General features: G+C 39.3%; 1 protein-coding gene across 1 annotated transcript in view; it reads right to left on the reverse strand.

Annotated features, from left to right (window-relative positions):
* Nucleotides 1–450: 450 nt before the first annotated feature.
* Nucleotides 451–15,968, reverse strand: part of SPRR3 (small proline-rich protein 3) — a 15,863-nt gene continuing 345 nt past the window's right edge. The window contains exons 2-3 of the mRNA XM_006895896.1: nucleotides 15,814–15,968; nucleotides 451–550 (exon numbers count right to left, since the gene is read on the reverse strand). The exon at nucleotides 15,814–15,968 is cut by the window's right edge and continues 1 nt beyond it. Coding sequence (XP_006895958.1) covers nucleotides 451–550; nucleotides 15,814–15,968 — 255 coding nt within the window. The remainder of the gene's footprint in view (nucleotides 551–15,813) is intronic.

Below are 15,968 nucleotides of genomic sequence, written 5' to 3' on the forward strand. Positions count from 1 at the left end.
GTCAAATGACTTCTATATCTGGGTAGAGAGGCTCTTTAGTATTTTTTATCATTTCATCTGTGAATAGCACCTGATTCATGATAGGGTTGAAGAAAAAGGGTGGGATCTGTAAGTCACACACATAGCTCAAGTGCAATGAAAATGGATTTAATGGAGGCAAAGCATGAAACACACATTTATGTCCATCTGGAATCACTCTTTACATGAAGGCCAGAAAAGATGCTGAGATCTCCTGCTTAATTCAGAGAGGCTCAGGGCACACTCTAGAGCACCTTGGGAGAAAGCTTCATAGCCCATATTTTTTTAGGGTGCAAATAAGAGAGAGACTATGAGTCAAGGTGACAGCATAATGATTACAAAGTCTACAGGCAATTAAGATACAGAAGCAGATTAGAAGAAGGTGCTCAGCATCCCGTGGTCAGCTCCTTCAGGGCAGGTCTGAAGGTCACATCACTTCTGCTTGGTCTTCTGCTGACCTGAGCCTGGAGTGATTGGTGAGGGGTATGATTCTGTGTTCTTTGAGTGGCCTGGCCCAGGAATCTTGGGGTTGCTTGGTTCTGGAACTTTGATGTTGCCAGGCTGTGGGATTTGGGGATTGTATGGCACTTTAGTTGTGGGTTCTTGTGGAGGCAGGAAGGGCTGAATCACCTGCTGCTCCTGAGGTGGAGGTGGTGGGACGATGGTCTGCTTCTGCTGGTAGGAGCTCATGATTCAATGGTGGATGAACCTAGAGAAAGAAAAACAGAGCCAACAGTTTGGCTACATAAGGAGAGAGGCTAACATTAAAATTAAAGCATATCTCATTTCATTCTCCCTCAGAAGTGAGAGACGCTCTACTCTTCCTGTTTCTCTTAGCTTTAGAGTAAAGGGTATTTCAATGATTCCTGTGTCCTTTCAAGAGAAAAACTCTAAGAATGATTTGTTTTGCTGTTCCACATGTGTCCCAAGCCTTTCACTGTACTTGGTTTTTTCCCCAAGGCACATTGAAATAGTCATGTTAGAAATACAGCCTAGCCCAGCAATATGCTCCTAGGACTAATATGAGGCCCTAGATTTCAGATAGTTTAGCTTTGTGATAAAATAAAACACCTGAGTCTCCTTACTCAAGTCCAGCTTGTAAAATACTTGAGCTCTCACAGACAAATTCTCTATAAACCTCTCCTGAGCACCCCATGTGCTCACTTCAGACTGCTCAGAGTCCCCTCTGTACATGTTCATGACACTCCTCCCAGGAACCTTCTGCCTGATTTCCAGTCTTCATCCCCATATTGCCATTACGTATCACCTGCCCTGCTTTTTTTATCTGGAAGTCACTGTCCTTGTATGGTGGAACTTCCAAATTGCCTTGTGTAAATGCCTTTGATATGGCAAATGTTCAATAAAGACTGTTGCTATTAGTTGTTGTCAAGTCAATTACAGCTCATAGTAGCTCTGTGAATAATATCTGAACTTTGTCCTATCCTAATAACTATTGCTGTTATTGTTATTGTCATGTTGGATCCAAGTTGGAATTGACTCGTAGCTGAACCTCCAGCCGGTGAATGGAAGAATAAAAACGTACGCTAGTCTAAATATTTTTTCTAACTCACAGAAGTTCCAGAAATTGCCTTACTGACTACTGCTGCACAGTTACAATGGCAGATGGGAAGATCTGTAAAGTCCACAGCTGGTGGCCTTTAATAATCTGTAAATTATCCCTGTTAATTGTCCTCAGTCAATGCCTTTATTCCACCTTCTAGTTTGATGGGTAATACCTTGGTTCTTTAAAGTGGATAAGCACATCCAAGACACAACAACTATTCTACATCCCCATGAAACAACATAATAAGAAAAAGAGTGAGAAATAGGATGAGCATATGGAATGTGTGCCTAATTGCCTTCAAAAGTAATTGGTTCCTTTGCCATGAGACTAGAAGAAACGTGGTGCCTACCCAACATTAATGATCATTTTTGTCAATGATTCCATAGATAAATCTTGATAAAAAATAGAACAGTACATAACAGATTTAAAATTCTATTGGACACCAGACTTCCTGAAGCCATAGCCATTAGAGGAATTAGATGAATCCTGAAATTATCATCCTATGATAATCTTTAAATTTTCAACCAAAAATACTCCCTGAATTCTTCTTAAAATCAAGCAATAATTTAACTCAAATAGTTAAAACCTATTTGTTTTATTTTTTAAGCACTATCCTTTCTAAGATCTGTCTGAGAGCAAATGAACAATAGTAACTTGAAAGATTAGATAGGATCATTAGGGAGTCAGTGAATTTTTATGTTAATGAGAGAAACAACTCCAAAAGGGATAGTGAGAATGATTATAAGAATCTAAGAAGGCAAACAATACCACTATATGATAGTTAATGTTGAAGCTTTTGAATGATGTGCATTTTGTTGTATACATTCCTAGCAACAACAGCAGCAAAAATGATATATTCAACAAGTCTAATAGAAAATACAACTTCATTTTAAGTAAAAAAAAATATCTTAGAATGCCAAGGAGATCCAAATCTAGATAAAATAGGATGTTTCCAGTGGGGAGACCTACCTGGTACACTGAGAAGAATATGCTGTCTTGTCTGTTGCTTTTCTCTGTTGACGGATCAGCTGGCTTTTTATGCAGCAAATGAGCCCTGCCCTAAGGAAGAGGGATTTTTTGGGGGGTCACTATCCTCATTCCAGCTTTTGTGATGAAAATCTGGGGCTTAACATGGTCTGGCACTTACTGATAATGATGTCAATGGAACCTGTCCATGTAGCCTGTCCTGTGTGTTGGGGTTGTTGGGAGCAGCACAATTTGGGGCTTTAGGGACTATGAGTCACCATGCTACTTGACCAAGACCCTAAACTTTGGCTCATGCATGTCCTATTGAGCTGCTAAATATTTGAAGTGCCTCTGGAGATAAACAATCGGCATTTCTGGTTCTTCTGGGAGGTCATGATGCTGCTGCCAATACGTGAATCATCTGATTATACTTCTCTTGGTAGATTCAATCTTGGGAGGGGAAAGAAGAGGCTAAAGCTTGCTTTTGAACTGAGATGCTGTCACTTAAAAGGAAACATTAAGCTGGTGTCTTAATCACAGTGCTGGAAGTTACTGGAATGGACATTCAGGATTGACTGGATTTCTGTTTGATGTGATGATACTGTCCTAAGGCCCCTTCCTCTCTTCATGTCTTTCTTCTCATGGTGTGACACAGAAATAAGGCAGCTAAGATAACCTAAATGTTTCAGCAGTGGTTTCCCTTGCTCACAATAAGATGACACTAAGGTCTCTAACCCGGGATGCCTTCAATAGGCAATATGTTAGTAAGTGTTGTTCCTGGGAAACTCAAGCTATCCTTTATACTAGAGTGTGTATGAGCTCCTCCCCACCTGCAATACAAAGACACTGTCATTTCACGTAAACCTGGGCACTTAGGCACAGTGACCACCATCATCTCCTTTACCAGATCATCAGAGTCAGTAAAAAATAATTCCCCCTCAAAAAATCACAAACTCACTACAGTCTAGTCACTTCCAACTCATAGGAACTATCAGTTTTCAAGGTTAAAGAGTAATGAGGGAAAGCAGCCCATCTTTCTCTAGCTGAGTCACGGATGACTTCAAACCACTTGTTATGTTTAGCCTTTGGTTTAGCAGTGCAACTCATTATAGACTACACCACCAGAGCTTCTTTCAAATTCAAGGACTCACTCCCTCATAGCTGTTCAGTCTGAAATGACTTGCAGTTGATCCTCCAATGGGTTTTTGGAGGCTGTAAATCACATGGTTGGAACCAACAGAGAGGTGTCACCTTTGGGTTACCAGCTCAACTGCCTATAAACTCCCCCACTAGGGCACCGTCACATTTTATGCTCAAAGCTACCTCATTATAGTAGGTGCTAAGCTTATGATCAACTGCTATTTTTCCCCCCTCTCTTCTATTCCTATAGAATTATATGTTAAAGAAAGTAAGGAATGCCAGGAGAAATACATAGAAGGACTTAATAGATGATGGATAAAGGGGGGGGGAAGGGAAGACTGCTTTGAGAACGTAAAGGAAATAGTTCCTTAAGGAATGACTCACTCTCTGGTGACAGGCTTTGTGGTATGAACTCAGAGTAAGGGTCATGCTTCATTGAGAAAGAGATATTTCCTTGGCCTCCCTCTTCCATCTCCTTTCCACTCAGCTAGCTTTTGACTAACCATCTCCTTTTTTGTTGGTGCCAATGTCACACTCATGTCTAAGTTCAAAGACTATGGGGTCTAGGTCCCTCTCCTTATAAAATGCACTTCTTTGAGGAGAAAGCTCTGGGAGGGACACTCTACTTCTTGTGAGATACTTAGCCCCAGTAGAACCTGCTTCTTGCTCTTCTTTCCTCCATTGTGCCCAAGTTATCTCTGAGGCCTTAAATGACCAGAACTTCAACTCTGACCCTGGGTCACTCTTATGGTCCTTGGTTCAAGAAGAAATTCCTTGCTCATTGCTGTGTTCCTTCCCTGGGTGAGCCCTCTCTTGACCTGCCCTAACTAATGCTTCCTTTTCCACAAACAAATCTGCAGAGCTTCTTTTTTCATTTCTATCTTGTTATTCCTGTTTCTTGGGTTAAAGAGAGGGTTAAGGCTCATTCTGTTCTTCTGAAGCTTAGTCTCTTCACCAGCAGTGCTAAGGCGTGACAATGAAATTGGCTCAGAAACAGAGACAGTAAATTATGTGGTTTTTGATGATAACACACCTTCCCACTCATCTCAGATTTTTCACCCCACAGATTTCTAACTCTTTTCTTTGGTAACAAGAGGCTCAAATAGGATGAGTCTTGCTTGGGGCCTCCTGATGGATGGTCCTTGGATTCTCTAATAAACTTTCTAATGCTATATTGTCAGGCATAAGCTTCAGTAACTTGTTATATCAGAATAAGATCATTTAATTTTTTTAAATAAATGACACAAAATTGCATTAGGAATCATCATGTACTCCATCACTATATATTTGTAGGTTAAATAAGGCAGTTGCATTTAATGACGTCCTTGATTATGGAGAAAAGTTAAAAAAAAGAAATTCATCCTTGATGGTGTGCCTTTTTAAATATTCAACATGATAAATTAGGAAGTATGTATGAGGCATTTCTTCTGCATTCCAAAGTACAATGGCTGCCTTAAAGAAAAGCATTTGTACCAATTACTTTTGAGCTGAAATATCTACCTCTTTCAAGAAATATTTTTTAAATTTTTATTTATTTTTTTATCCACAAATATCTTTTACTTGAAAGAACAACTGACACAGAAATTACGATTATATGGAATTGGTTATTTGGCAGAAATTTCCTCAGTGAGCAAAGTGAGCTATGATGTTAAGAAAAACAACTAACATTTATAGCAGATAGAACCATAAGTTAGCTCCAATGATCCCTTCTTCCTGATGTTCATGCCTCTGTGTAATTTTGTCTCCTTGAATGTAGAAAGACCTGTGACTTGATTCTAACCAATTCAGTTTGAATGGCTTTACAGCCGACCTCCTCCTCAGTGGGTTTTCTAAGACTTTAAATTATATAGGAGGAGAACACCCATCTTTCTCCTAAGGAGCCGCTAGTTTTGAACTATATACCTGTGGGTTGGCAGTGCAACTCTTGACCCAGAAAATGCACAAAACATAACATTTACAAGATTATAATTTTGTATATGACTAAATCAGCAGGCCAGAGACTTTTCTTGTAAACTCCACGAAGATGCCATGTTAGTGAAACCAATTTGGCAAGTAACTGTGGACTGCCTCTTGACCTGTGGACAGCTTCTGAGATCCGAGGATGACATCAGCTAACAATAAAGCCAGATCCTTCAGTAATAGAACCCACGAGAAATACATAGCTATTGAGTGAGAACTAACTCATGATTGACACTCTATGGAGTTTCTGAGGTTGTAAACTCCAGTAGGAGGAGATTGCCTATCATTCTCAAGTGAAGCCGCTGGTGGATTTCAACTGTCAGAGATGTGCTGCCTTTGAGTTAACAATGCCACTACAGACTGTATCACAGGAGTTCTCTTTACAGTAAGAGTGACAATGACAACATAATCCAGGCAACATCTTGAGGCACCCTTTCGAAACTGCGCAGACTATCCATCTATGCCCAGACTCTTTTTCCATAGAAACTGTTGAGGTAATAAATGTGTGGTATTTTGCATTACTAAATGTGTTGTGCTTTGATACACAGCATTAGAAACCTTTCTCTTTCTCTGATTGCCATTGAATCAGAACCAGAACTGATGCAAAGCTCACCCCTCATTGGATTTTCAAGGCTATAAATCATACAGGGGATTGTCCATCTTTCTCACCACCTAGAAGCTCATGGATTAGAACTGACAGAAAGGCCTGGACTTTGGATTAATCAGAGAAATTTCCTACAGACCAAGAGACCTGAGATCCCTAACAAAAACCTAGAATAGAATGTATAGACAGAATGTATAAAGCCAGTGACAATTGACCTGGGGGATTCTAAACAAAAATTAAAACTTAGAAAGTTTCCCACTAACTTAAGGAATTTACTGATGGAATTGGTGATGATATTAATGAATAAGTTTTTCAATATTGAATACTGAAATTTTTCCACATTGTAATCTCTGCACAAATGAGTGAACTAGTGTTTTCAAAATTATACATGTTGGAAGCTATAAAATCACACTTGGGTAAAATTGCAAGATACAGCAATTTTTTACAAAATGGTTTCAAATTCCTGTTATTTAATATTTTGTACCAATTCCACATTTAACATATCCTACCATGCAGGAAAATCTGCTGTTAGAAACCTCTCCAGAGTACTGAAGAGAGTAATGTTAGTCTAGAGACTAAGGTACACCTGATGCAGGCCATGGTCTTCACAATTACTTGCATCAGAGAGCTGGACAATGAATAAGGGTGATAGAAGATGAATCGATGCCTTTAAATTGTGGTGCTGGAGAAGAGTATTGAATATACACCATGGACTGCTAAAAGAACAAACAGACCCATCCTATAGAGGCTGAAACCAGGCTGTTCCTAGGAAGCAAGGCTTTTTAAGCTCTGACATACTTCGGGTGTGTGGTAAGGAGGGACCAGTCCTTGGAAAGTGACATCATGCTTGGAAGGATGGAGAGACAGTGCAGGAGAGGAAGACTCTGGATGAGATGGATTATCTCAATGACTGGGGTCGTGGGTGTGTGTCTGAGATGAAGAAATTGGCTCAGAATAGAGCAGAGTTCAGAGCTGTTGCACATAGGGTCACTTTGAGTTGGAGTCAACTCAATAACACATAACAACAACATAATGTGACCCAGTTAATTTGTTTTATTATTTATAATTTGATAGCTATTCAATATATGATTAGGTTATCCTTTGGTTGCTATATATTTTAAAAATGATTTATTTTGGAGTAAATTTAGGTCTACTCATAAACTCAAACTCGTAGTCATTAAGTCAAAACCCTCTCATAGCTGACCCCCCCAGCAGGTTTCCAAAGCTGTAAATTGCAGGGGAGATTACCCTTCATTCAGTGGTGAACCATTGGGTTATTGGGTTATTCAAAACAGTTGGATGAGAAGCCTTATTCAAACCAATTAGACAAGAAGCCAACTCCTTAAAGACTAGGCCACCAGAGCTCCATAAGTTTACAAAGTGTGTGAATAAAAATACATCTTAACCCATCTCTTTCAAGGATAACAATATTAAAGTACAATATTAAAATAATTTACTTGATATTAAATAATCCACAGTTTATTCAGATTCAACAATGATACAGTGATTTGTGTGTGCACATAGATAACACAAGGAAATGGTATCAAGAGGGCTGCTTCATGTAATTACTACCACATTCAAAATATCAATAAGGCAAGATATCATCATGCTACCCAGTTTATGCCCCCTTATTCCCTTTTCTCACTTCCATGCCTGATTTCTGCCAATCACCAATCTGTTTTCCATCTCTGTTAATCAATTTCAAATCATAGTGATTTGATGAGTAACAGAAGAAAAAAAAATCCTGTCAGGTCCTGTGCCATTCTCAGAATCGTTTCTGCCCTTGAGCCCGTTTCTGCAGCCTTTGTGTCCATCCATCTTGCTGAAGGACTCCTTTTTCACGGACCCTGTACACATACCCTATTCCAGGAACTGGTCCCTCCTGACAACATGTTTAATTAACTGTGATGAAATCTCACCATCTTCATTTCTATGCCCCATTCTGGTTGTATTTCTACAAAGACAGATTTGTTAATTCTTTACCATATATCTGAGGAAGTCCTCAGATATATTCGCACTCTGCCAGCATCATAATTTAGATGAAAATGAAATAAATTCTATCTCTACAAGTATGCTATTTGGTGAATATAATTTTATTCTTTTAAAATATATTTTTTTTCCTCATTGCAATTTCCTTGAGGACTTTTTATGTTTGAAATAATTTTTTAAAAACGTTTTATTAATGGAAGTCTATCAATAATTCCTTTTTTAAACATTTTATTGATAGGAGTCTATCAGTAACTCCTTCTTGTTTATTAATAAATATATGCCATAGTCTAAATTCCACAGTTTGTTAAATCACTTAAAGAGTGTTTGGGTATTTGCAGTGTGGGGCTAATTTCTAACAAAATTATTGTGAACTTTTGCATTTAAGTTACTGCATGAAATGACACAAATGCAAATACTGGACTATATTTAAAGTCTATTTTTACTCTTTTAAAAGCATGTAAAACTATTTACCAGAATACAATTACTATCTTATAATGCTACCACTAATGTATGAATGATCCAGTTTCTTCATATCTCACCAGCATCCAGGATTTTATATTACTATTATTCTTTATTTTAGCTCTTCTGATAGTTGTTAAAGATGTATTATTGTGATTTGAATCTACAGAGTTAGTGGAATCGCTGGCAAGAATCTAGTTGATTTCTTGGGAGACAGTGACACATTGATTAAAAATGTTATATGTAATTTTTTAATTGTAAGAGGCATAGAATAACAAAAACCATCCTAAAAATGTATGGCAGATTAGCAAAATTCATTCCCAATTTAAAAACTTATGACAAAGCAGTAGTAGTTGAGACAGTGTGGTACTGACGTAGGATTAGAGTTCTATAGATCAGTGGAACAGACCTGAGAACTTAGGCTCATGCCTTTGATCAGTTGACTTTTTGACAAGAGTACAAATAATCCAATGGAGGGAATAGTATTCTTTTCAACAAATGATACTGGAACAACTGGACAGTTGCATGTAAAAGAATGAGGTTGGGCCTTTAACTCGTACAGTATTAAACAAAATAAAGGAAACTAAATAAATTCAAAATGAATCAAAAGCTAATTGTAAAAGCCAAAGCTGTAAAAATCTTGGAAAGAAATGAAGAGTAGGCCATCACATACTTGAGTTTGGAAATGGATTCTTGGATACACAAAACAGACAAACAAACAAACAAGGAGCAAATTGATTCCATCAAAATGTAAAGCTTTTATGTTTTGCAGTCTACCATCAGAAAAGTGAAAAACCAACCAAACCAAACCGATAACCAACCAAAAGCAAGCAAGAAAATATTTGGAAATCATGTATCTTCTTACAAATTTGCCATGGGCAGATGCTTTTTTATTTCTCATCTTTCCCCTTGGCCATTTTTCAGATAGTGCAAAAGGGAGGAAGGTAGAGAAAATGGAACTTTTTCTAAATTATGGATTTATAGTACAAAAGCATCATCTAAGGGTTGTGCATCATACAGAGATTACTGACATTGAGGATGAAGAGGATAAAGACTAAACCTTTTATAACTTCTTGGTTAGGAAGAAGTTAAAATGTAGAGGAAACAAAATGTTTGCTGATTAAAAGAGTAGTTTGTGGCAAAATGTGAGAGATTATCTACATAAGAATTGGAGGTAGGGATCCTGGAAGATTATGTTGTTGTTACACACTGTTGATTTAGAACCTACCCTTAGCTGATCCTTCAGCAGATTTTTAGAGGCAGTATATCACATAGGGGGAGATTATTTCTCTTTCTTCCATGAATCTTCTGGTGGATTTGAACAGAATATTTTTTAACGTGGTAACACAGCTCCTTATAACCAGGCCATCATTCAGGAAAACTATAGACCTACCTAACTCAGCGAACCTGATTCCATGAGTCACTGAGAAGGTCAGAACTTCTCATAAATGCATAATTCAACTGAAATATGTTCTGTTTTACTCATTAGAATATTTGTTAGCAACTCTGAAGATTGCACTGGAGCTCAGAGAAGACAAAGCAAAAGGAAGAATTGAAGATACTAAAGAATTGAATAGAAGATTTCAAAAGGCAGCACGCGATGAAAAAGTAAAATATTACAACGAAATGTGCAAGGAGTTGGAGTCAGAAAACCAAAAGGGTCGAACTCGCTCAGCATTTCTTAAGCTCAAGGAACTGAAGAACAAATTCAAACCTCCAGTTGCTATAATCAAGGATCCTTTAGGCAGAGTATTAAACATTCAGGAAGTATAAAAAGAAGATGGAAAGAATATACTGAGTCATTGTATCGAAAGGAATTGGCAGACAAAGAAGAATTTCATGAAACAACATATGAGCAAGAGCCTATGGTGATGAAAGAAGAAGTTCAAGCTGCTTTGAAGGAAATAGCAAAAATTAAGGCCCCAGGAATAGATGGTATGCCAACTGACATATTTCAGTTAACAGATGCTGCCCTGGATGTGCTCACCAAGTTGTGTCAAGAAATCTGGAGAACAACCACTTGGCCAACTGACTGGAAGAGATCAATATTTGTTCCCATCCCAAAGAAGGGTGACCCAACTGAGTGTGGAAACTATAGAACAATATCGTTGATTTCACATGCAAGCAAGATTCTACTGAAGATTATCCAAAAACGACTGGAACAGCATATCAGCAGAGAACTGCCAGAAGTCCAGGCTGGGTTTAGAAGGGGTCATGGTACCAGGGATATTGTAGTTAATGTTAAATGGATCTTGCAGGGAGTACCAGAGGAATGTCTATTTGTGTTTCATTGATTATGCAAAGGTGTTTGACTGTGTGGACCATAACAAACTGTGGCTGACTCTGAGAAGAATGGGAATCCCAGAACACTTGATCGTGTTAATGAGAAACCTATACTTGGACCAAGAGGCAGTCATCAGAATAGATCAAGGAAACCCTGCATGGTTCAAAATTGGGAAGGGCGTTCTCCAGGGATGTGTCCTGTCTCCACACCTTTTCAACCTGTATGCAGAACAGATTATCTGGGAGGCTGGGCTCTATGAGGAGAAATGTGGCATCAGGACTGGTGGAAGATCTATCAACAATCTGCATTATGCGGATGACACAACCCTGCTTGCTGAAACTGAATAGAACCTGAAGCACTTGCTGCTGAGGGTCAGGGATGGCAGCCTTCAATATGGATTGAAGCTCAATGTCAAGAAGACAAAAATTCTCACCACTGGGCCAATTGGCAGCATCAGGATGAATGGTAAAGAGATTGAGATTGTTCAGAACTTTAGTCTGCTTGGCTCCACAGTCAACACTCTTGGCACCAGCAACCAGGAAATAAAAAAACGTATTGCGATGGGAAAGTCTGCTATTAGGGACCTCTCTAAAGTACTCAACAGCAACGGTGTCTCTTTGGAGACGAAGGTGTGCCTGATACAGGCCGTGGTCTTTGCAATCACTTGTTATGTGTCAGAGAGCTGGACAATGCCCAGGGAGGATAGAAGAATTGATGCTTTTGAGCTTTGGTGTTGGAGAAGATTGCTGAGGGTACCATGGACTGCTAAGAAAACAAACAGATCCATCCTTGAGAGGGCTAAACCAAGCTTCTCCTTGGAGATAAGGATTCTGAGGCCCCATCTAATACACTTTGGACATGTTGTGAGGAGAGACCAGTCCTTGGAGAAGGACATCATGCTTGGGAGGGTGGAGGGACAGAACAGGAGAGGAAGACCTCTATGAGGTGGACTGATTCAGTGACTGGGATAATTGGGATGGGAGTGTCGGAGACAGTGCGACAGAGCAGAGTTTAGAGCTGTTGTACATAGGGTCACTATGAGTCGCAAGCAACTTGACAGCACATAACAACAATAGCAACAACAACAATGATCAAATAGGGAGTTCTGATGGCCTAGTGGTAAGAAGCTGCGCTGGAATCCTGAAGGCATGCCATTCGAAGTCAGCAGCCGCTCTGTGGGAGAAGATTGGGCAATGTCCTTCCATGAAGTAAACTGCCCTAAAAATCCACCGGAGGATCAGCTATGGGTCAGTTCCGACTCTATAGTATACTTTTAGATACAACAAAAAAAATGATGAAATGAACATCCACATTATGAAACATATGAACATCACCTAAAAAGAAATAATTAGAACAGAATCTTGATTTTTCTTTGCCAAATTTTATGTCAACATGTTTACTTTACATTCACAATAGTTCTGCGTGCTAGATTCTATTTTTCTCTTTCAAGATCCTAGAATAAATTTTCTCATTCATTGCTGCTGAGTTGGAATCAGTTCATAGGTGACTATCCAGCAAGTTTTCAGAGACTAAAACTAATCTGGGGCTTTGTCTGACATACTTTGGACATGCTGTAAGGAGGGACAGGGACATCATGCTTGGGAGGGTGGAGGGACAGCGCAGGAGGGGAAGACCCTCTATGAGGTGGATTGATTCAGTGACTGGGATAATCGGGATGGGTGTCAGGGGCAGTGTGATTGGCACAGGATAGAGCAGGGTTTAGGGCTGTTGTACATAGGGTCGCTATGAGTCACAAACGACTCGACGGCACATAACAACAACAACATTAACTTATACTGGAGAACATTACTCATCTGTCCATGATTCTGTTGTGCCCAATGAATCAAGAGACAGACACAGCAGGATTACAGGTGAAATCCTTTATTAGCTGTGCAGCGAGGGTCCCAGCACCAAGGCAGGATCTGCTCCTTTGGCCTTGTCAGGAAATTTTTAATTTTTATACTTTTATCATTTTCATGGCTCCACATGGAGGGCTACTTGCTATAGCAGTCTGTCTTTGAAAAACTTCAGGGCACAGAGGTACATGGACAGCATTTTGCTATTGAAACATTTCAAGAGTACATGGAGTGCAAAACATCTATAGACCACAACAGTTACTATTTTAGGAAGCAGTTCAAGACAAAACTTTGAGGCTTGGGGTTTTTAGTTAGAAAATGGAGTCTGTTTGGCTTCTCATTTAGAACCCTCAAAGAGGTGCCACATTAAGGATGAGCTTATTTGTGATTGATCCTATGTAAGCTTTAGTTTCTCTTACCATTGAAATTAGCAGTAACATGAAATAACCTCAACGAGTACCTAGAATCAGTGATATCATTCTCTCCTGGTAGTTTGACGACTCATCATCTTGTAATGACTTTTTAGACAACTTCTGCCTTACAGTTTCCAAATATCTCCAGAGTTCTTGCCAAACCTAGTTAGAGGCCTCGCATATGACACAGGTGCTGTGTATAGAGCTCCTCAAACACCTTTAATAATATTGACTGCCCACCTTGTCAAGAAATGGTATTTATCCCCAAGAGAAATCACTGCAGTCCCTCTGAAGTTCTAGGCAGAATTCTCTTTCTGGAAACAACTCTCTAAATCTCTCAGGTTCAGCCGTTATAGACCAGAAATCCTCTGATTAACCCTCAAATCAATTTTGTGTGTGTTCATGTGTGTTCATGTGTGTGTTTTAAGTTTGATACATGGCTGTTGTGCAACGAATTACTTAAAGTGACTTTTCTAAATGGGGTCTTCATAGTTGCCACCAAAATGGTTCAATGAGACTGTGCAAAGGGGAAGTGCTTGTGACCCATCTAGAGGATTGGATTGCTTGATAATAATTTAAATACATGCACTGCACCTTTGTGGGGTGGGACTATGATGGACATATGGTGCAAAGAATTTTAACATGGGGATTGGTCAGTTTTGCCCTCCTGGTAGGCAGATTTCACTACTCTAAGTGAAGTACATTCTATCAATTCATGATTCCTGTTAAAGCTCTTCAATCAAAGAGACAGAGCTGTGACACTGAGGATGCCAAGAAATAGCAATGGGAAGCTAAGGTAGATGCATAATAGTAGAGACAACAGAACTAGGAGACAAAAAGCAAAAGTAAAAAAACAAAACAAAACAAAGCAATGAGATCTCCAACCTCAGGAACAAGAACTAGCATTATGCAGCTGAGGCGTTCTGGCAGAATAAAATGCTTCTGATCACATAATTAGCAGAGTTAAGAGATTGGTAATACTTGTTCACACAGAGCAAAGGCCAAGGTGCTCCTGTGTGGAAAAGCAGATACACCAGAGAGAGTAATTAATGCCTATGACAATGTTGAGAAAAGGTATGGTTGTTTTGGTAGAAGAACTGTAGCCTGAGTTGTTGCTGATCCTGAATCGTATTCTCTTGCTTCCTTAATTAACCCTGTAATCACAAGTTTTTGCCTCATTGTCCTCAGAGATAAGAGTTTTGTGAGAGGGACAGTGGGTTCAGATTTAGTGAGGGAAAAGAGATTGAAAGGTGAAGCCATTCCTGATCTCCACCTTATCCTTACCAGCTTTGGGCTGTTAATCTTAATTCTTCTCCCTTGTGAAGTTAGAGGAAGTCAGAAGATGCTATCTCGACTCATTCTTACAATGAAGTAGTATTAGATGCTCTTTAAGTATCTTTGTGATGTTTTGTAGCTCAATGATATAATCTTGTGGATGGTTTACTACACCTGGGTAGTGAACTCTTCATCTTATTTACTGTTTGAAACTCATCTCCTGTTTAAATCACCAGATAGGTATGTTTCCGTGGGTCATGCTTTACAAAACCTGTGTGTGTTTTTGAGTTAGCGTGCTTGCATATGCATGGGCGTGTGTGCTGTTTATGTGAGGGACTGTGTGTGAATATCTTGTGTCTTAGGAAGACTGAAAATTCTCCAAGAGAAACACTGTGTGGACCTATGCTCCTCTTCCTGGAATAGTTGAGGACTCTACATACAGTAGATATACAAAAAAAAAAAGGTAACTTTGCTTGAGATAATAAAGGTGGAGCTTTCATGTATGTGATTATATATAGTGAGGTTTCTTTTGTGGTTTTTATGTCTGTATGTGCTGGGAGTACATTTAAAAGAAAATGAGTAAGTGAAAACAAAATATGAGCTTCAAGGATGTAGGAATAATGATTTTTTGAATAAAGAGAAGATTGTTGGAAGGGTACTAAGGTCATAAGTAGTGAGTCAGACTTAATAAAGGGCAAGAGGACAGTCAAACTCTATGTGGGGCTCCCCAAAGTAAAAGCTATTGGTATCATTGTATAACATTCATGGATAACCCAGAAATTATCTCAAACCATAAGCTCAGTCCCCCCTGCTAAAATCAAATTACTTGTATACCAATTCTTCACTGTCTCTGTCTCTGACTAGTGATGGGAGTATTAAAAAAAATCAGATAAATTAGGCCAAAGACAAAGACTGAGTGGAATGAAAAGTGTTTTAATGAAAGCAGAAAAAGAAACATGAGTTGATTTCTATTCAGAATCCTTCTTCACATGAACTCCATTCATTTGAAGACCAGAAAAGCTACTCAGACCCTCGGATTAACTCACTGGCTCAGGGACACTCTAGAACATATGCAAGGGAACACTTTATAGCTCACATTTTTAGGATGTAAGTAAGAAAAAGGCTATTATTCAGGGTGACAACAGTTATGATATCGAAGCAGGTTGGAGAAGGTATGAAGAACTCGATGGTCAGCTCCTCAAGGGCATATCCAGAGGTCACATCACTTCTGATTGGTCTTCAGCTGGCCTGTGCCTGGGGTGATTGGTGTGGGTTGCTTAGAATACCCTGGTTCAGGAATCTTGGGCTGACTGGGCTGAGGCACCTTGGAATAACCTGGCTCAGGCACTTTGGAGTACCCTGGCTGAGGCACCTTGGAATAGCCTGGCTGAGGCACGTTGGAGTAGCCTGGCTCGGGCACCTTGGAGTAGCCTGGCTCGGG

The sequence above is a fragment of the Elephantulus edwardii genome, unplaced genomic scaffold (assembly GCF_000299155.1).
Source record: "Elephantulus edwardii isolate Elephantulus edwardi_28Jun2011 unplaced genomic scaffold, EleEdw1.0 scaffold00176, whole genome shotgun sequence".
In the NCBI taxonomy this organism is placed as follows: domain Eukaryota; kingdom Metazoa; phylum Chordata; class Mammalia; order Macroscelidea; family Macroscelididae; genus Elephantulus; species Elephantulus edwardii.